We start from the raw sequence: 22,420 nt of genomic DNA on the forward strand, positions 1-22,420 counted from the left end.
CTCTAGATAACTATATCATATGAATTTTAGAATAAGGTTTTTAGAAAAACATGTCTGAGCTCATCATTTGAGTTGCATACCAAATCTATACATTAATTTTGGCAAGTTTTGCATCTTGTGAGTTTTCTAATGCTTAACACAGTATATCCATTTATGTAGACCTTCTTTAGTTTCTTTCTACACACACACACTTCTTATAGATGGTTAGGTTTGCATAAACTGGGACTTGTCACTCTATGCCCCAGGATATTTCTTTACAATTGTGGCTTTAGTTCCAATACTACAAAAGTCCATTTTAGAGCTCCTTTGAGTATGTCATGGCTCTCCACAGTAGGTGTTTTCCCTGTTTATCATGAGTGGATGAACCAAGCTCTGGATGATTGAAGAGGTCATGTGGCAGGCAAACTTTGTCACTGAGAAATTTTGGATCCCAGTGTATGTGTGCAGACCTCTAGGGCTTCCAGCTTGAATTTTAGAAATATTTTATTTGTGGTAAGATTATTATTTTACCAGTTTTGTGTGCTAGTGGCTTTTATTTCTAGCTCAAGTTTCAAAAACAAACACAAAAAGCACAAGAGACTAAATTTTTTTATCAATCATCCCAAAGTAGATTATATATTACAAATTCAGATCAGAGTAATAATATTAAAAGTATTTTCAGTAGTACCATAAACTATACCTGAAGACAAAAATCAGGTAGTAAACTTGTATGCATACATGGAAATCTCATGTTTAAAACATACTTTGTCTAGAAAACTCACATATGACATGTTTCATAGTCATACACATGTTGACAGAGCTACATGTGATTTGCATTTAACAAACTCATGAACTAGTTTTTATGCTTTGAATAAACTGTCAGAAGGCTGTAAGAGCTTACAATTTTTAAAGTGCAGGACAGAATGCTTTATATGACAAAGCTTTCCTATAGGTTTCCTTCTGTAAAAGCTTCTCAGAAGTAGAAGTTTGGATGACTATATGGGCCCTCAGAGAAATTCTGCCAGGTTGGGTTCAGGAATTATAGGGGCAAATGCTAGCCTAGGTGTTCTGAGGGTACAGAACAAAGTTCTCAGAAAGTTTGTCTTAGCTTACGGGTCCTATATACAAGGTCTCAACACTGAAGTGGTCTGTTTGCCTACAATTAACTATAATTAATGTTTGCTCTAATGTGAGGTGACTTAAAGCAGCATTACATACCCTGCAGATTCTTGACCAGCTTAGGCAAAAATGTGAATCTGTGGGCAGGTGATTGATATAAGGATATTCTCACTCTCTCTGTCTCTCACTCTCTTTTTCCTCCTTTTCCCTCCCTCAATTAAGGGTCCTAACATGGCAGTCCAGGATGGGCAGAAACTCACTATGTAGCCCAGGCTGGCCTTGAGCACGATAGATTCCACTAGCCCATATCTCTAGCCAGGGTAGGCAGTAAATAACTAAGTATTCCAAAGCTTTGATTCTGCAGATCATTACATATAGTGATGTTTGCCCCCCAAAGCTAGAATACTGAAAAGCAAGTTCATGGCAAATCAGGCACCGAATCTGAGAGTAAAGTGTATTAGAAGACAACAACTTGGTCAACTGAATGAAAACACAGCTCTATTTACAGGCGGAGGTAATGCGGCAATGACTCTCACTTCATAAACTTCACAGTCTGTAATGTGTACATACAATAAGACTGTCTCATTACACTTACTGTGCGTGTGTGCGTGTGTGCTGGGGTGGGGGGGGATGAAAGCACATCACAGCCTGTGTGCAGGGCTCACAGACAATTTGTGGAGATCAGTTCTCTCCTTGCAATATGTGGGGATGTCCTGGGGATCAAACTCAAGTTGTCAGCTTTGGTGACAAGTGCTTTCACCCGATAAGCCACTGCGTCAGTGCCCCACCCCCAATTCTATTTGTAAGCAACTTCTGTCACGCAGCCCTCTGAGTAAGGCAGCATCCTCCTCACCCACAATCAATGTGTCCAATTTAAATGATTACCAAGGAAACAGGAACTAGGAAATGGCACACTTACTTTACCCTACTGAACTGAAGCACCTATGTTTCATAATCTTTTAAAACATTTCAAGAGTCAGGAACCACAAGCTGATGTCTTCAGACATAAACTATTCTGTCTTTTGTAGAGAAGGCATGTTTTCAGATAAAGGCAAGAAGGTAGCCTAAGACTTCTGGACAAGAAAGAAGCATTCCTCCTTAGCATCTCTGTCACCTCAGGCCTTCGGTGTTGCCGAGGTTGCATTAACTGAGCTCAGGACTGCAGACAGCAGCAGACTTGAGTCACAGAATGCTTGGGTCTCGGCCTCAGCTGTTTTGCTGAGTTCAGTCCTTCCTGTGATTACTCACTGGCTGAGAAAAAGAGGGCTAGCAGGAACGTTTCACTACGTACACAGCGGCCAACTTCATGGCCTGCAGCTAGGGAGTCTGGGAAGCCCCCTCTCTAACTGCTCAGCTACTCTTAGGGATGCCCAGTGTGATTATTATTATTTTATCCCAGCAGCCAGATGTCAGTAACTGCAGCCAAGAGCAGGGCGTGTGCTCCGTGCTTGGAGAAGCAGCTGGCTGTTGCAAAACGAGAAAACACTGGCTTCTCAGGGTCTCTTTGGAGACGTCCTTGGTTACACTCCTACCAACACGTTACTAGAAGAGGGATCTTCAAGCAAGCCAGGCAATGGGACCAGAAAGTAGTCATACAGGAGAGGGACAGTTGGCATGTTCAAAGAGGAAACAAAAGTGATCTGAGAAGGTGCAGGGGTCAGTAAACCTAACCCAAGGTCTCTGGACACTCGGCAGAGTTCAAAGGTTAAGAAGTACTGGCTTTGCTGTGACTGAATCACAGGATCATTTTCAGATGCAGGCCTCGCCTTCAAATTCTAGGGAAAGGCTTTCATTTTCAGCAAGGTAGGATGGAACCTCAACCCTAAAGCCACACCAGCGGGAAGACAAGAAGTGTCCCCTGTATAAGAGATTACAGACCTCTGACTATGGCCCAGGTGGCCTGTATTCTGGACACTTCCAGACCTTGAACTCCAAAGATGGATACTTGTACAAAGTAACTTGAACAGGAGTAGGTAAGATGTCCTGGCAGAAGATGGGAGCTCTCAAGAGATATGATGTAAACTTCCTTCTAGATACTGAGTACATGCAAATGGTCCTCTCCAGACAGGGTGGGTTCTTCTCAACAATGTTATTACCATCTGTTATATTTCTGGTGCATGAAAATGAAATTAGGGTTGGATATCTAAAACCTGGATATACACTCTATGGACTTATTTTCTAGGAAAGAACTGTTTATGACCTGTAATTTGGGGGCACGTTTGATAATAATTGTAACGGTTCCTGAAAATCTGATTCTGATGGTATATTGAGACTTGGTATTCCTACATGGAGGATGCATCTTCACAAACTGCTGCCTATCGTCCATCAGAGTTGTTTTCATGTTGATTCTAAAGTTTGGAAGTGGGTGGCTTCAAGTGACTTCCCCCAAGGTTTCTTTGTTTGTTTAAGTTTCTGCCAGCCCACTCTCTTAGAGGTTCTGCTTTCCATTTGAGTAACTACAGTTTGAAGGGAAATCTGCCAGGCTGCCATGGGAAGCATCCCTAAGCAGCAGAGAAGAGAGAGCATCATCTCTAAGGCAGCGTCTATTGCGCCAGGCTCCCCTGCATACCTCAATCAGAGCACGTCGCTCAGGTACACGGAAAGAGACGGGTGCAGCTAACCCAGCCTACTCACTCACGAGGGTGTTCGGAGAAGAAAAGGGAGGCCAAGGGCTCCAGCAGGTGTAGTGCTTGGGAGGAGGGACGTCTCAGTCCTTGTAGTATTATACTCAGCAGAAAGAAAATCTAGAGACGGACACAGACTTTAAAAACAGTGATCTGGAATGAGGAAGAGTTACCAGGATCACATTAATCCTCCATTTTGGAAACCTGAGGCAATACTGGATAGAAAAATGGACAGTAATATCTTTATGCTAAATAAATTAGTGTGTAGGTTATAAATTAAAGAAATAGAGGTACGGTAGATAAATAAATAAAGGGTATATTTAGGAATCTCAGAGGTGTATCTATTAGTATTTAGTGTCAATATTATAATTAAGGATAGAAGAGTTATAAGTTTAGATAATATGCAAATATCCATGAATGCCTCCTATTTTTTAAATCTAACAGCGATTGAGAATGAAATAAGGACAGTGAGCTTTGCAAAACCACAACTTTCGGACAGCATGACTGAGTGACTTATCAACAAGGACTAGTGCGGGTCAGTGAAGACACTCCTGTGACGTCAGAACTTAAGCATCACACAGGCATCGACTTCCCATTTCAAATATGAAGACCGTGTGCGTCTTGACAAGACTTGAAACTGACTCTCATCTTCACTCTCATCTCATCACCCTGTGCTTTAGCCAACTGAGGATCACAGTGCTTGTGAAATGAGTCTGCCACTATCTTTCTCTGTGCGACTCAAAATCTAACCACTCACTGCAGTACTAACTCATACTCCTCCACCTTAAAGAGGCCCCCACACAGCAGCTTCAGTCCTGAGGGCAGGCAGGCAGGCAGGAATTAATCTTTCCTAACCAATGTACCTGCCCTTACCGTTAAGTGAGCTCACTTCCCGTATCTACATAACTCACATTTTGAGATTCATTGTGGAATACATCATAGTGTACATCAGCTCTTCAGAGAACAGGAGTGCTTACCAACATGACAAGAGAGAGGCAGGCATTTGCTCATTCATCCCCGCCTGTCCACCAAACCAGCTAGCATTTTACCTGGTGAATAAACTCCTCAGTAAATGTTGAATGACAGAGCTAATTAGATGGTCCACGAGTTAGAACAATTTTGTCTTCAAACTTGTTTATCTTCTTTGGCTCTCACATGAGGCGAAGACAGCAGCCTTTAGACAGTTACCCGTCTTCTGTTTGGGAAATGTCCCTCCTTCACTTTGCGTTCTCAGTACAACTGGATAACCTCATCCCACTCAGAAATGGGCCAGATCCCATTGGGCTGCACATTTGGAGGTGAGCTCTTCCAGTCCCACGTCTGGACGGGAATCTTCCAGGTCTTACCATAGTTGGCTTCAATGTAGTCTACTGTTTCACAGGGCACATGGACTTTCATGTCTACAAACTCAGTCCAACACAGCGTGAACTTGGGAAACAGGTACCTGCAGCGAGACAAGGGCAAGCAGGGAGCATTAGGCCAACTCTTGGCAGAGGGTCAGTCCTCTCCTATTAAGCAGATCTGGGGAGAGAGTTGGTATTTATTTTTTAGCTGCTCAGCACCCCTTTCTTCTTTTGGGGCTTACACCCTGTTCTTCTATTCTGCATCCATCTGAAGGGGAGCTAATCCCTTCCATAAGCCTGAGAGATGAGAAAAAATACAAAGCAAACCAATCGTAACCTAACCCAGCCTGGTTAGTAAGTTACAGTGATTGCTTCAGATATGGGAACACACCAAAGTTAGGCATATCAAAGTCAGCGCCGGGGCTTCGCTGGGAAATTGGGAAAAGAGGTGTCATAACAAAGTTTCCACAAGATGGAGGAAACGGTCATTTTCTTTTCTTGTACAATCTGGCGTTCCAAGGGGTACAGATTGATGCCAACAGCATTCCCTAAGTTTTTCCTCTGCTTGATACACAATAATAACTGTATGTTCTACCTCTCTTTCCTCTTGAATTCTAAAGAACATCTCTAATGCTCTTGAGAGGGGAAGGAATGAGGATTAGGAGTTCAAATCCAGCTTCAGTCATACAGTCTGGGCAGTCTCGTCTACATAAGATCCCGTCTCAAGGGTGCCTGAACTGGCTTCCCCTGTAATCAGATTGATGAGTACCTGAATTATCACCATGGAACCTTCATCCAGCAACTGATGGAAGCAGATGCAGAGACCCAAAGCTAAGCACTGAGCCCAGCTCCCAGAGTCCAGTTGAAGAGAGGGAGGAGCCATAATATGAACAAAGGTGTCAACACCATTTGGGGGATGCCCACGGAAACAGCTGATCTGAGCTAGTGGGAGCTCACTGGCTCTGGACTGACAGTGGGGGAACCTGCATAGGACCACACTAGGCCTCCTGAATGTGGGTGACAGTCGTGTGACTTAGGAAGTCTGTGGGGCCACTGGCAGTGGGACAGGGATTTATCCCAGGTGCTTGAACTGACTTTGTGGAGCCCATTCTCTTTGGAGGGACACCTTGCCCAGCCTAGATGGGGGGTTGGGGGGAGAAGGGCCTTGATCCCTGCCTCAAACTGATGTGCCAAACTTTGTTGACTCCCCATGGGAAAGGAAGCCTTAGCCTCTCTGAGGAGTGGATGAGGAAAAGGTGGGAAGAGCAGGAGGAGGGGAGGGAATGGGAACTGGGATTGGTATGTAAAACGAGGAAGGATTGCTTTAAAATAAAATAATTTAAAAAATCTATAAAATGAGACAGTCCCAGCAATCCCATATCTGAATACCTATCTGACAGCACCTAAAGCAGAACATTCAGGACGTATTTGTACATTCATGGTCAATACAGCATTAGGGAGAGACAGCCAGACTACCCATAAATAGATGAGTGGATTGTTAAAATACGTCAGTGTTTACACAAGAATGTTACAGTCCAAGGCAAAGGAGGAAAACCTATCACATTCTACCGCATGCAAGAGTCTTGAGGTTGCAATTCTACGCACAGTATGTCAGCCACAAAAGGTCAAAGTCCATGTAATCCCACTTATATGAAACAAAATGTGTTTTCAAAAATCACAGAAATAGAAAATAGAATAGGGGCCACCTGGAGCTAAGGCTGTGGAGGGGGAATTCACGTCACCAGCTTCAGGTTTGCAAGATTGTAGAGTTCTTAGTACTATGAACTGAATACGCTTCCACAATGGATTTTACACGTCAAAATTACTTAAATGGGAAATTTGATGTTATAGAATATACCACAGTAGAAGATAATCTATTTAATGTTATGATCTGTTATTAACAATATTGTCTGTATAAAAATCCATACCCTTCTTTGTATTCACACATACTTTCTTTTCTCAAAACCTTTTGTGAAAAATACAAAATGTATCCTTTATTGCTTTTGATACCTCAAGGAATATGTCATAATTGACTATCATTTTTCTTAATATCAAAATGACCATATGTTCATTACTTTCTGTAGAACATCCAATATTTCCACTACCACACCCGTCATTTCAACATTTTCCCTTCAATACAGCGATGAGACCATCACCCCTTGTACTCAGGATTTTTTCTAAAAATTGAATTGCAAAACTAAGTTAGTTTTCCATTTCTGAGGTTCATGTACTACTAATTTTCTCATGAAAACAAAGGAAAGTATTGAGAAAATTCTTTAAAAAAATACACAGTCTCAAAAAATATTTAAATAGATCCTTTGGGTTAAGTAAATTATATATATTACAAAAGAAAGTTAAAAGCAGGAGGCCTATTTTCAGTCACATACCTCTATATCCTGTGCTGTATTCTCAATAAGGAATTTTTTCTTCATAACTCATGTAGAACTTTCAGTAATTCATCCCAAATGAATCAAAATAATAGGAATCAAAATTTAATATACCAGAGAATTAAGGAGAGAGTAGAGAACTGGAGAAAGGAATCTGATTATATTTGATTATCATGTTTGATCACCAAGTGAATCCCAAGAATGAATTCTGCTTTTGAATACTTTGTTTCACCACTAAGAAAATATAAAGCCATACATGAAAGTGAGTCTGAATAAATGCTAAAAAAGGAGCAAGTCCACTACAAAAGCCAGTGGGTACTGCAGTCAGTGGATAGTCCCAGCTGACAAATCTCATAGCTGAGACAGAAACAAGATACTGCTTAGACCCACCATCTGCTGGTCCTAGTTTTACCCTGCACACTCATGTCCACGGAATGACTTATTTGTCATGAGACCTATCCATCCATCGTCAGCCTCCACCCCCACAGTCACCTGCTCGTCAGCAGAATGTCCACCTGCCCCATCCTGTCAGGTCGACACAATGAACCCAAACTGAGACAGACACGATCTACCTAGTAACAGCAAGCAGAAGCTTCTCCCTTCAATATTAGCCTTCAGTCTCATCAAAGAGCGGAGAGAGAAAAACAACAGCTTTAGGATATATGTGGTAGAATACTACAGACTACAAAAGCAATGCTTGAAACAGTGAAGAAGGATCTGAGAGCAAACCCCAAACACTTAAAACACAGAAACAACGTGAAAATGATACAAAAACAATTCAACTCTAATGCTAACTTTCGTTCCTAACCAAATCCCTAGACTCTCTGTGATCTTTCATCTCTCTACTCATTTTCAATCTATTCAACAAAAGAGTATCTTGGCTTCCCAGGAGAACAGGAAAGATAAACAGTCCATAAAATGTGGTAATTGTAAAGTGGGGCCATGGAGAGAGAGGAAGGGGGCGGTCAGTCACACAGAATAGCACATGCGCGGGCTTTGCCTGGGTTACAGTAAATAAGGTCTGATACTAAATCTCCTCTCAGTGTTATGCCAGACTTAAAAGCCATGATTGAATCTGGCAGAGCACTGTGAACGTTAAAGCCCTAGGATGAGATCCAAAACTTGAACAGATTGAAACTGAGACGAAGGCTCCCTGAATTAGGACACACATTAGAGATCTCACTATCGCAGGAAGTCCTCCCGTCTGTCCTCCCAACTGTCCTACTTCACTTTATCCTATGTCTGCCTACTACAGCAGTTACAACAGTTGCCAGATTCAAGAGTGAGTTCGAGTAGAATATTTTTATTTTCTTCCAAAAATTTTAAAACCAATAAAGCCACTTTGGGGTAGTTAGAATAATTTTGCCAGCTTAATTGTACAATCTTTGAACATAATTGCTAAATGAGAAGGAAGCACTCCCAGCACTGTAGAACAGTGTGTTTACTGGCACTAACTAAGGAGCCTAAGTGACACAAAAGCCATCAACTACAACTGACCTGACCATTCGAAATGTTAAGTCTGCACTAAACATTGCAGTCACAAGACCACAGCCAAATTCCCCCCATTGAAATTTCTCTCAAAACACAGTTTATTCCCATTAGCATCTTATATTGGCTTAACCACCCAATTTACCTGCTATTCCAGGGCCTAAACACTAGGGTGCTGTCTAACAGGAGTTGTCAACACACACTGCTCCTTCTGATGGTAATGGAAAAGCTTCTGAAGGTTCACCATTAAGCACGATGCTCACCCTAGATTTTCATTATCTTCCCTTCATCAAACCAAGGAAATCCTACATCCCCTTTAGTTCAAATTCTCTTAAAGGCTCTTGGGTTAGCTATGGGAATTTCTGTTTCCTCCGTCATCAGTTCAGTCACCACCCCTCCCCCACCCGTGTGGCAGTGTTGGAGATGGGATATGAGGCCTTGGGCACAGGAGATGCTCCCTTCAGTCCTGCACATGCACTACAAGACTACACAAAACTACTCGTTTAGCATGTTTTCACTGTGCCATTTCCCTTCTTAGAAATACTCCGGGTCAGTCAGTGCCCAGGCTTGCTGAGTCTGCATGCATTTAGTGACTGAGCTGCTCCCTTCCTGGGTTTAGAAACAGGCTCTGTCCCCTGTGAAGGAAGGCATGAAGGACAGTCTACTCTCTCTGTAAACCATGAAGGTCTTGGTAACTTCTGGAAGGGAAAAGAAAGAGAAGGGCTTTCTGGTTACTAGTTCAGTTTCCTGACTGGGTATAGGCCATCTGTATCTTTCGGAGTTGATTCTTATCCATATTTTTCTACATTTTTGCCACTTCCACATACTACCACAGTGCTACATTGTTGATCTAAGGTCACCCACGGTGTTTCATTTTTATTGTCAGTGCAATGCAGTGAGAAGCATAAAGGGTCAGACATCTCGGGGTTGGGGCTCAAATATTATTTTTATTTATTCCATTTTCCCTTTCCACCTTGATCAATCATGCTAAAGGTCTGTTAGCTGTACAAATTTTAAAATTAATTTTTATATTTACTTATTTATTTTGTTTTTCAGGATAGGGTTTCTTTATGTAGACCAGGCTGGCCTAGATAAAATTAATTTTTAAACAAACCAGCATGTGGAAGTGATCTTTTATACTGTTTATTGTTTTATTCATATCTTCTGACTTGCTTCCTTCATTCTCCACAGATGGTGACCTCACTGATCATTTGTACTTGCCTTCATTTGAATCCTTCAGTTGTACAAGTATTTAAAAATATTTATCTTGACATGTATGTGTCTGTATGGATGAATATGAATGTGTGTGTGTGCCCACAGCATCTAGAAGGGGTCAGATCCCCGAGGTTGAAGTCGCAGTGGTTGTGTGCTGGGGACTGAACTCATGTCTCCTCTGGAAGAGCAACAAGTGCTCTTAACCACGAGGCATCTATCTGTCCAGACCCCAGTTTCACAAGTATTTTTTCAAGGCTATAAACTCATATTTACTCCTTTATTTCTACAAGTTTTACTATCCTATAACATTCATCATCATGTGCTCTCTCTCTCTTCTCTCTCTCTTAGTTTTTCAAGACAGGGTTTCTCTGTGTAACAGCCCTAGCTGTCCTGAAACTCACCTTGTAGACCAGGCTGACCTAGAACTGACAGAGACCCACCTGCCTCTGCCTTCCAAGTACTGGGATTAATGGTTTGCACCACCACTGCCCAGTTTACATTCATTATCTCAGTGCAAAGTATATTATATTTTCTACTATAACTTCCTTTTTCTCTCATTTTAATGGAGAATATTTAAAAGTTTCTAAAGATATAAAAAATACCTTTAATTTGGATTCTTTTTTGTTTTTTTTTTTCCTCTTCTTGATTGCATGGTAAATGCCTTAACCATTGGACCACCTCCCCAGCACCCTTTCTGGCTTCTTTAACATGTCTCTGTGTACAGACATGTGAGCCTAAACTGTACTGGCCTTTCTGTATTTGCAAATGTCATTATTTTCATCTCACACCTGAGCATGACTTAAGCATACGTAACATTAAAAGTTGATAGTTCTTAGAGGACTCTGCTGCGTCATCTTCTGGCTTGCATTGCACTAAGGCACACCTGGTGCTCTTTTGTTAAGCCTCAAGACTTACTTTTGATCTTCTTGACTTAGCCTCCTAAGTACTGGGATTACAGACAGGATCCTTTCTGTTACATATTTCATCTTCATATTAATATGCATTAATATATATAATAATGGGCTTCATTATGACATTTTTATACTTTTCATTGTCAAACTTGTATATGTTTAACAATATTGTTCTTACAGACTCATCTAAGAATTAGACTCAACTCTAGAAAAACCAAAGTTACAGTATACTTCCACGTATCTTTCAAATTGTCAGCTGGACAGAACTTGGGAAGCAGAGGCAGGTGGATCTCTGGGTTTGAGGTCATCCTAGTCTACATAGTGAGTTCTAGGACAGCTAGCGCCACATAGAGAAACCCTGTCTTAAAAAATTAAAAAACAAAACAAACAAAAAAATCAAAACAAAACAAACTGTTAACACCTGAACATAATAAGTCTTATAATGGGCATGTCTCTACATCTCTTGAGATACTAATAAGTTAGCATGCTGTAGAATGTTTACATAACAACATATATAAGTTTAAAAAATACAATTTTTATTTCACATAAAAGTTTTATAGTAAAACCTTCTCTTTAGAAACCAAAGCTCAGGGGGCTGGAGAGATGGCTCAGAGGTTAAGAGCACTGGCTGCTCTTCCAGAAGACCTGAGTTCAATTTCCAGCAACCACATGGTAGCTTACAGCCATCTGTAATGAGATCTGGTGCCCTCTTCTGGCCTGCAGGGATACATGCAGGCAGAACACTGTATATGGAATTAAAAGAAAAGTCACAGTTAAGAAACCAAAGCACACCTTAGAAGAAACTGCCTGTTCAAGTTCCCCTTCAGTCTCTCATTTATACTTGCTCCTCACTAACTGTCTGGAGATTCAACTAGGGAGACCTATGATACACTTGGTATGTTGCAAAATATTGAGTGAGCATGGGACTTAGCTCCAGGGATACCACATAATAAATGTGACATAATTGCTTAATGAGTTCTAAATTTCTTTGTATGGTATGTAACATAACCCTATTTTTTTGCTTTACTTTTTTACTAATACATATTGGTTAATGTACATATCAACACAGGTCATGCATAGAGCACGCACCGACCAAATTCAGGCTCCCTTTCTCACGTACTGTAATCCCTATTCCACATTCATGACAACTTCTTTGTTTAAGAGATATGATTTACTCATAAAAGTTTAATTTAGAGTATTATCTGAAAGTTTAAGTGCTTGCTTCAACTTAAATCATGTTGGGGTTAGTTCTGCTGCCATAAACTTAGTTACAAGCAGATGAAACTAATCTGCTTTTGTGACAAAAGCAGAACATTGTTGTTTTTAAAGAAACTAACTGCGGCGTAGTAGGTGGTTTGGACTCACAGGGAACCAGCAGCTCAAAAAATAATGGAAATGTACCACATTTTCTCTATCCACTCTTCAGTTGAGGGGCATCTAGGTTGCTTCCAAGTTCTGGCTATTACAAATAGTACTGCTATGAACATAGGTAAACAGATGTCCTTATTGTATGAATGTGAATCTTTTGGATATATGCCTAAGAGTGGAATTGCTGGGTCTTGTGGTAGTTTCATAATCCATATAATTTTGCTAAAGAAATGGTTCAAAAATAGGGCGAAATATGACAAACTTATACAGGTCATACGATCATCGCAGGATGGTTATGAAATCCTAGTACAACGAATTCAGGAAATAGAAAATTCCTTGCAGGATAATAAGGAATGTTTGGTAAAAAATTTTCAGGATATTAAAAATGATAATGTAGCGGGGGCTGGAGAAATGGCTCAGAGGTTAAGAGCACTGACTGCTCTTCCATAGGACCTGAGTTCAATTCCCAGCAACCACATGGTGGCTCACAACCATCTAAAATTCAATCTGGTACCCTCTTCTGCCCTGCAGGCATGCATGCAGACAGAAAACTGTATACATAATAAATAATAAAAATAAATATTTAATAAAAAAATGATAATGTAGGACTGGCAAACAGGTTCAAAGAGACGGAACATAAAATGGAATTACTTTCAGGAAAAATGTGTTCCATATCTATCGATTCAACAGAAAGAATAGAAAAAGTGGAACATAATGTTGAAACGCTTAACCAACAGAACTGTTCCATGTTTGATAATTTCACTAGCAAACTACAAAGACTGGAACATAAGATTGAAAAGCTAACAGAAAAGATTTGTTCCATGTCTGAGAGCAATAACAAACTAGCTGATAGAACGTTATTCCTGGAAGGCAGTTTACATGCCATTCAGATACTTTCTAAGGATGAGAATATTGAATATTTGGAATCATGTGTAAATGATGAATGCAAAAAAAAAATTAATGTCAGAGAGCTCCTAACCTCATGGGCCACTGTAAGTAAAGTAACCCCAAAAGACTGGGCCCAATTAGCCTCGGCAGTGCTTGAAAATTCATGTCACATTCAATGGAGGCAAGAGGTAAAAGCCCTAGAGATTCAGGGATTAAAGAACGGTCATGAAGTACCCCAAGACAAGATTCTTGGGGAGGGTGCTTACTCTGACCCGCAGGTTCAGTCTGCATATGACAAGCACATGTTGTCTTTATGCCGTACAGCTGCTTTAAATGCCTTGGATAAGGTTTGTGAAACAGGAGAGATAATGCAACCCTATACCAAGGTAGTACAGGGTGCAAGGGAAAGGTTCACTGAATTTTTAGAGAGATTGTCCAGAGCAATAGAAGTACAATTAACAAATCCAGAATCTAGGCGACTCCTTATAGAATCTTTGGCATATGAGAATGCAAATCCACAATGCAAGCATGTACTTTGGGCATTAAAAATAAGATCAGTGCCATTGGAGGAATGGGTCCTATATAGAGCTAACCTTGAATGTAAAAGTCAGGATATGGGAGCTTGGGTAGGTGAAGCTATTTCTACAGGCTTGAGGAGGCACCAGGATGCCAAATACCCTACCCGTGATGATATAGAGGCCTGGGTGGGGGAGTCAATCTCCAAAAATTTTAACAGACATAAAGATGCTACGTGCTTTAACTGTGGTAAAATAGGACATCTGAGTAGGAACTGTAGACAAAGCATTCCTGGAAATAATGCTTCTACCAGTAATGTATCGGATAGAAGGCCTCAGCCTCCTAGTCTCTGCAGGAGGTGTGGAAAGGGAAATAATTGGACCAAGGAATGCTGGTCAACCACAGATAGACAAGGTAGAACTTTACAGCAAGGAAACTCAACCAGGGGCCTCAGGAAGGCCCCGAAAACCAAGATTATCCGGTCATTCCCAGTGACAGTGGAGGACAGCCTCTCCCAGGACAATTAGAAGATCCACTGCCCATTGTAAATAATACGGCACTGGATAATACATTAGCTCCAGAGGATGAATCAATTATATCAGGAGGAAGTACAAAACGTATATATTGGCAAATTTCTATACAATATCATAGACCCAAGTTACCAATTAAAGTAAATAATACGGTGATTAATGGCATTTTAGACACTGGAGATGACATCACCATAATAAATCAGAAGTCTTGGCCTCCAATTTGGCCTTGAAAAGAGGTTAACGTTCAATTCTTAGGGATTGGAACCCTATCTCAAGTGAAACAGAGCGTTAGATGAATTGACTTTATTGGGCCATATGTTGCAGATATTTCTATAAACCTCCCGGTAAGGTTAGGTGGTATTCTGAGATTTCTCTCGCAGCCATGTGCTCTTTCACTGGCGGCCTGCTGACTTTGGCCTGAATAAAACACCACTGGTAACAAACTTAACTGCTTTATACAATGTCAACTAACATTACGATACAGGATGTTAAGAATTTTCTTGTTTTTTGTATGGATGGGATATTATCAAGGGTTGAGGACCTACCTGGAAGGTACTTTCTAAAGTGGGTGTGGTTATCGGTGTGGTAAACTGCCCTTTTATTACCTCATCTGTATGAGCCTCTAATAAGTCACATGGTTAATGGCGGAGCACTGTTTCCTCCTATAGTAACCCAGTCACAAAAAGAGAAACATGGCATGTACTCTCTCATATATGGATTTTAGACACAGATCTGGGGAGTGCCAGCCTACAATCCCATGGGCCAGAGAGTCTGGGCAACAGAACCTTCATTCAATGGCTGATGGAAGCAGAGGCAGACTCCTACAGCTAAACACTGAGCTGAACTCAAGGAACCCAGTGACAGAGAAGGAGGACTGATGAGCAAAAGGGTTAAGACTGGGCTGGTTTAAACCCACAGAAACAGCTGACCTGACAAGGGTTAGCTCTTGAATCCCAGACTGATCGCTGGGAATCCAGCATGGGACTGATCAAGACCCCCTGAAGTGGGTGTCAGTGAGGAGGCCTAGGTAATCCATTGGGCCTTGGGTAGTAGATCAGTATTTATCCCAGGCATACAAATGGACTATGGACTCCCATCCAACAATGAGAGATGCATTCTCACCCTGGTCTCTTGGGGGAGGGTCTAGGCCCTGCCCTGGATGAAATGACAGACTATGGACACTCCCCACGGAGGGCCTCACCCTCTCTGGGGAAATGAGGGGATATTGGAGGGGCTGGTGGGAGGGTGTGGGAGAAAGGGTGGGAAAGGGAGAGGGACCTGGAATTGACATGTGAAGCAACCTTGTTTCTAATTTAAATTTAAAAATAAAAATTAAAAAAATAATGGAAACATGATTTCCCAATGGCAATCATCAGCAAGGTATTTATAGGTCAGAAGTCATCCTCTTACATACTATTTCTATAGTATCACTTAAGTCACTACTTGTCATGACTTGAAAAACAAGGAATCCTTGTTTATAATCCTTGAATATGGACTATCAAATACCAGACAGTGTCAAAAACTAAAGGTACTCCAAAAGTTAAAGTGGGTAAATGTGCAAGAAGTTATATTTTGCTCACTGAATATTTTCTTCTTAAATGCAAGTATTGTATATTTTGCTTAGTAAATAAGTCATTACACTTTGCTAGTCAGTAAAGTGGAGAAATAGGTGAAGAATACCTGCCTATAAAGTTAAGTTAGACAGCCTTAAAATTAAAAACAAATTGGAATAATCAGAGCAGAAAAGCAATTAAATAAATCCATCATTAGACTTTATCCATATTCCTCCCAAGCCTACCTAACCAGCTCCTCTATTTTAAGCAAGGTTTTGTTGTTGGTTTTTGACAAGAACCTCAATTGTATATTGTACACAGTTCTGTAACTTTGTTTTTTGCTTACAGAATATTGCTACATCTATTTTATGGTCTAGATTATGATCTCACTGAGAGCAGGAACTACAATACATTTGTATCAGTATCCTTAGTACAGAGAAAAATAAAGTAATAATTTAAAAAAAGAAATGAAGTAATACATTTCTTAGGAGCTACACTTGGATTGGAGTGTAGTCTACAAAGGATGAGTCAAAATTCTTTGAAAATCTAGCCAAAGATCAAACATTACCAGGATCCACTACTAGTAACCAAATGAATAAAGATCACCTGTTGTGGGATATTTGATCACACTATGAACCCTGAGTTTGCATTAATTAATTAAATGAAACCTTGGGTCAAGAGATGGAGCTAGAAACTAGTGGATAGGAAGAAGTCATACAGAGTTCGAGGAAGTCTGGACAATGGATAAAGGCACAGGAAGTAGTAAGAGAGACGTCTGGTGGTCTTTTTGGTTTGGGATGGCAGAAAGGAAGCTCTCTTGAGGGGTGGCTTGCTAAGGAGGTCAGCTGTTTGCTGCTCGGCCTCTCTAAGGTAGCAGGTTTTCACCACACGATCTGACTTGAGCCTTTATTGGTAGAATAAAATGACAAGACAGTTACATCTACATTTGGCCAAGTGGCAGAGGTGGGCCCAGTGGGATGCAGAAGTCCCTCTGGCCCGCAGCCTGAGTGGGCAGAGGTACAGTAGTATCTCAAACAGCAGTAGATTCAAGCACAGCTGCTGTGCTGCCCATTAAAACAATTCTCTGTTGGGGAGACAGCAGTAGCTGTATTATCTCAACAGTGTTTTCATGTAGGGACTATTTACAATATGAGAGTGAGCTTGGTGATGCTAACCATATACAGAAAAAAAGAGGGCTCTGATAGGAAGCAGGGAGAAGGTCTATGAGATGCCATTTTCTAAGGACCACACAGTCATGGCAATTGTGAGCTCACAGCAGCTGTGCCTACTGGCACTAGGCTATATAGGTCAGGTCTACTTGTCAGTCTGCTATGAACAGCTATGAACATGGCGCCTACCACTTAGGGCTGAACTACTGGCAGCTAAGATTCTGGGAGAGGAGGAGACATAGTATGTACTGTGTAAAATGCAGCAAGTCCCCCAGGCTCTCAATGGTACTTCCAAATGCACGGCCACACAGAGGGCACAGCCCCAGCTAAACCTCTGTGGGGCACTAAACAAAAGTCACTTGTAGGGAAGTGGGGCTGACAGACAGGGTGGAAGATATGAGAGTAACCAGAGAGCACTAAGCTTGGGAGAGAGTAACCAGAACGCATTACATACATATATGAATGGGTCAAAGAACAGAATTTATTTTAAAAGGAGGAGGAAGAGAAGGAAAACATGGGCTCTGGAAAGACACAATCTAGCTCTGGGTTTCCACTCTGTTTTAATCTCCCTAGGGACAGAGAAGTCACGAAATAAAACTCTGCTCTTTTCATTTTTGAGGGCCTCCGTATCTCCATAGTGACCACACCAACTTAACGCTCCACCAACAGTGCAGCATGTTCCCTTTCTCCAGCATTCTGTTTTCCCAACGATAGCCATTCTGACTGGGGTGAGATGAAACACCAGTGCTACTTTCATCTACATTTTTTGATGTCTATTAGTTATCTGTACTTATCTCAGTCGAATTCCTGTTGCCTGCAAGATATAGGACTCTTAGCTACTTCTCCAGCACTGTCTGCCTAGACGCTTCCAAGTCCCCACCCTGATACTGGACCGAGTCTCTGAAACCGTAAGCGGCGCTCTGATGTGATAGGCTAACCATGCTTTTGTCTGGAGGAGTTTGGACTTGGGTACTTTGAGTTAGGATAGCAGTGGGATGCTTCATGTGCTGCTTAATGAGCCACAGGAATAGGAGCAGGAAGACAGTGGTGCTGGGTGTGATCTGATGAACTCTGGGGGTCAAGAGCTTTCAGAAGAGTAGAATTTTAGGATGTTGCCTAGAGATCATTCTTATGATATTCTGGTTAAGAAAAGTGGCTGCATTTGCCCTTGTCTGCCTGAGATTAAAGTGAAACGGTATGAACTCTGCTGGCAGAGGAAGTCTCTAAACAGCCTAGTACAGACTGTCATATGCTATTAGTGGTAAGGCTAATGGAGATTTATAATGCAAAGGAGCAAGCTGAGCAGGGAATATCACAAAAGATAAATTTTGAGGACAAAAAACACCAGGAAGTGGAATGAAGCTAAATCCTATGTCCATTAAGAAACGGAATATAGAAGTGGTGACCTCAGGGCAAGATCCCATCCAGATATGTGTACAACTCTCCAAAGGAACTAATGAAAATCTTAGAGTTGGGCGTGGTGGCACATACCTTTAATCCCAGCACTAGGAAGGCAGAGGCTGGCAGATCTCTGAGTTTGAGGCCAACTTTCAGGACTTCACTTAGGCAGTGAAGGACAGAAATCTGGTAAAGATGCACTTGATTGAGGGGTCACGGTCTAGCCCCTGCAAGCAATAGAACTTGGCAGTTTGGGTTTAGAGTTAAGGATTGAAAAAAAACCTCTGAGGTCAGGTATGTATGGGGGTGTCCCTGAACGAGGCCTAGAGAGACCATTGTGGGAAGCTGTGAAGTTGAAGCCTGGATTGCCTTGGAGATGCCAGATGCTAGAGATTCCAGAGTGGTGGTAAACCTGCCAAGGAAAGCAGCTAACAGGGAGTGGAACCAGCCCAGTATCTCCTCACTATACTCCCTTCCCTCTGTTTTGGAATGGTAATGTATAGTCGGAACTTTAGATTTTAAATTGTTGATTCGAGACAGATTATGGGTACTTCTGAAGTTGGCTAAACGCATTCTGCATTATGGTATTGTGACAAGCTTATGGGGGCCAGGGTAGTTTGAATGCAATTGGCCCTAATCTCATAGGCAGTGGCAGTATAAGGTGTGGCTTTGTTGGTGTGGGTATGGCCTGGTTGGGGCGGGCTTTGAGGTTTTCTCTGCTCAGCAGACCACCCAGGGTGTCTCAGTCTGTTGCCTGTAAGATGTAGGACTACTTAAGTAGCACTGTATCTGCTCGAATGCCTCCATGCTTCCTGCCACGATGATAATGGACTGAACCTCTGAGACTGTAAGCCAGTCCCAATTAAATGTTTTCTTTATAAGAGTTGCCATGGTCATGGTGTCTCTTCACAGCAAGAGAAATCCTAACTAAGGCAATGTGTGATAAAAAAAAATTAGAAGCAGAACTAAGAGAAGGAAGGGGAATCGGAGGAGCAAGGAAAAAGAGGTTATGGGGTGGACCAAAGTACACAACATGTTTGAAACAAAATACCTTTATAAAACCCATTACTATGTACAATGAATATGCCAATAAAGTTTTAAAAAGGAAAAACGTCCCACAAGAATGTTAGACTAAGGTAGCTTTACCTATATATTGCACTGAATACGTTAGAAAGCAATAAAGCTAATTAGGTACAAAGTCTGCAAAAAAAAAAAACCAAAAAACAAAAACAAAAAAACCCCAGATTATCCCCTCCCTTCCAGCACCCCTCAAAAAAACCTCTTAGATTGTCATCGTAATCTGGACTCTATAGATGAAAAGCAAATATGAAAAACACAGACAACTTTTGAAAATGAAACACAGAACATACATCTTTAAGATATAACAAGAAAAAAGTGAAAGACTAATGGGAACTAAAGAAGGAAAAGACAGGATGATACTTGGGAAGAACATGCTCACTCAGAGGGTAACTAATCATGCCAGCATGTGTGGAAGGTGAATGACAGTAGTGGTGTTATAATCTACAAGTGCTAATAGAAGCAGGACTTAAAACTGACATGTACTTATGGGGTGCCAGGCACTGTTCTGAATCCTTCACACGGATCAACTCACTTAGGCTATTAACTCAAGTCTTTAGGCCAGAGTCGGACAAGCCTGAGTTTAAATCGTGGCACCGTCGCTAATGATCCATGGCCTGAGACGAAGCGGCTTCACATCCCTGTGCTCCAGCCTCCTCCCGCCCGAGATGGTAGCAAGAATACTTAATCCAGAGTGTATACGGGATTACCTAAAACTAGATTCGGAGGAGTGCACCTAGCAGACACGCTGGCCACTGCCTATTTACAGTTGCTCTTAACAGTAAAATTATGAGTAAATCTTAGAGCCCAAGGTATCAGTCAGAAAGCATCAGTGGGAAGAGACGCTTTTCTTCCATGGAGCTCTCCTCCTTAAAAAAAAAAAAAAAAAAGCCTTCCATAATTTTAAGGTTTTCTTAGAGAGAACGAACAACACATGAGTTTAAAAAACACAAAATCAAAAAACAGTATTATAGCCAGGCGTTGGTGGCGCACGCCTTTAGTCCCAGCACTTGGGAGGCAGAGGCAGGCAGATCTCTGTGAATTCAAGGTCATCAGCATGGTCTACAGAGCAAGTTCCGGGACAGCCTCCAAAACAAAACAGAGAAACGCTGTCTTGGAAAAATAAACAAGCAAAACAAAACAAACAAAAAAAATCAGTATTATAAAATTTAAAGAACCCTCACACTAGTGTTAAGTTTCAGGTCCTCCCCTCCAGAAATGGCAGTGTGATAAATCCTGTATTTCCTTAAAGTAAATAGTGCTGACAATGGCATATGGCCGGGGAGTTTTCCAAAGAAACGGCTCCACACAGCCTTCCCCTGCTCTTTTCTCTGCCTTTTAAGGTCACAGTAACATGGCGGGGAATCTGGGACGCATACCATCTGTCCAGACAGTTCCCTCACTGCTCATTTCTCCCGCTAGTCAGAGAACTTCACACCTCCCAAACACTGCTACTATACAGAGCAGAGGGAGGGACGAAAGCTGTCTCTACCAAAAAGTGTGGTGCCTGCACTGCAATGAGCACTTCTCGCGAGGATTCTGTTTTCAGGTCACACCAGTGAGAAGGACATTCACCCTTGTTAGGAATTTAAGACAAAAGACTGACACATTACGTGAAATCTCAAAAAACAGGTGTAGCAGCTTCATATTGAGCTGACTGGATGGCATCTATTCTATATGTCGCACAAGACTATGGAAGGGGTCATTTCCCCCCACTATTACCGCAGTGGTATTCACACCAGCTAACAGCACTCAGGATATCTGGACACCCTTAAAGTCCTTTATGCAATGATATTTTTAATCCTTAAAACAAGGCTGCATGACAATGTCTAATATTATTTCCCCTTTGAAGTGGAGAAACCTTATATAGAGAAGTTAAATAAAAAATTGCTGAAGGCAACAGAACTTGTAACAAGTACAGTGGCATTTAAAAGCCAACTCTATGATCTCAAATTCTAAGGTACTCTGTCTTATAAGGAAGAAACTCATTATACACTAACTTTGGAATTTCTGTCATATTTTGAATAAATAAGCTGTAAACATTTCCACCACCCCCAATTACCCAACTGTAACTGTCACTTATGGTGCTGGCTGGTTTTATGTCAACATGACACAAAGCTAAAGTCACCTGAGAGCAGGGAACCTCAACTAAGAAAGTTCCTCCATGAGATCAGGCTGTAGGCAGACCTGTAGGTCATTTTCTTTATTAGTGTTAATAGGGGAGGCCCCGCCCATCGTGGTGGGCCCCGCCCATCGTGGGTGGGTCCATCACTGGGCAGGAGCTTCTGTGTTCTATAAGAAAGCAGGCTGACTGTAGATTTCCTTTATTATGTTTAGGTATGGTCCTTATATCCCTGATACCTCCAATACTTTTATTATGAAGGGGTGCTTGATTTGTGAAAGGCCTTTTCAGCATCTAATGAAACGGTCATGTCATTTTTTTTCTTTCAGTGTTTACATGGTAGATTACATTGACAGATTTCCATATGTTCAACCTTCCTTGTATCTCTGGAATGAAACCTTCCTGATTATGGTAGATGATCCATTTGATATGTGTGCTTGGATTCAGTTTGTGAGCATTTTATTGAGTATTTTTGCATCAATGTTCACGAGGGAGATTGGTCTGTAATTCTTCTTCCTTGTTGAATCTTTGCATGGATACACTGACACATGAAAAAGTGGGGAACAGCCTTGAATGCATTGCCACAGGAGACAATTTCCTGAACACAACACCAATAGTGCAGGCACCAAGATCAACAGTTAATACACGGAACTTCCTGAAACTGAGAAGCTACAGTAAAGGATACCATCAACAGGACAAAATGGCAGCCCACAGAATGGGAAATGATTGCTAC

At 41.5% G+C, this 22,420-nt stretch overlaps 1 protein-coding gene across 3 annotated transcripts in view; it reads right to left on the reverse strand.

The window, feature by feature from the left end:
* Nucleotides 1–572: 572 nt before the first annotated feature.
* The window catches only part of Fktn (fukutin), a 49,819-nt gene continuing 27,971 nt past the window's right edge, over nucleotides 573–22,420 (reverse strand). For 2 of the 3 annotated variants that reach the window (XM_005076488.4, XM_021230914.2), the window contains one exon: nucleotides 573–5,166. In XM_005076488.4, coding sequence (XP_005076545.1) covers nucleotides 4,953–5,166 — 214 coding nt within the window. In that variant the 3' untranslated portion in view covers nucleotides 573–4,952. Of the gene's footprint in view, nucleotides 5,167–11,581; nucleotides 11,810–22,420 lie in introns of those variants that run through there. The other variant, XM_040738276.1, reaches the window with a different exon arrangement.

The sequence above is a fragment of the Mesocricetus auratus genome, unplaced genomic scaffold (genome assembly GCF_017639785.1).
Source record: "Mesocricetus auratus isolate SY011 unplaced genomic scaffold, BCM_Maur_2.0 Super-Scaffold_6730, whole genome shotgun sequence".
Lineage (NCBI taxonomy): Eukaryota > Metazoa > Chordata > Mammalia > Rodentia > Cricetidae > Mesocricetus > Mesocricetus auratus.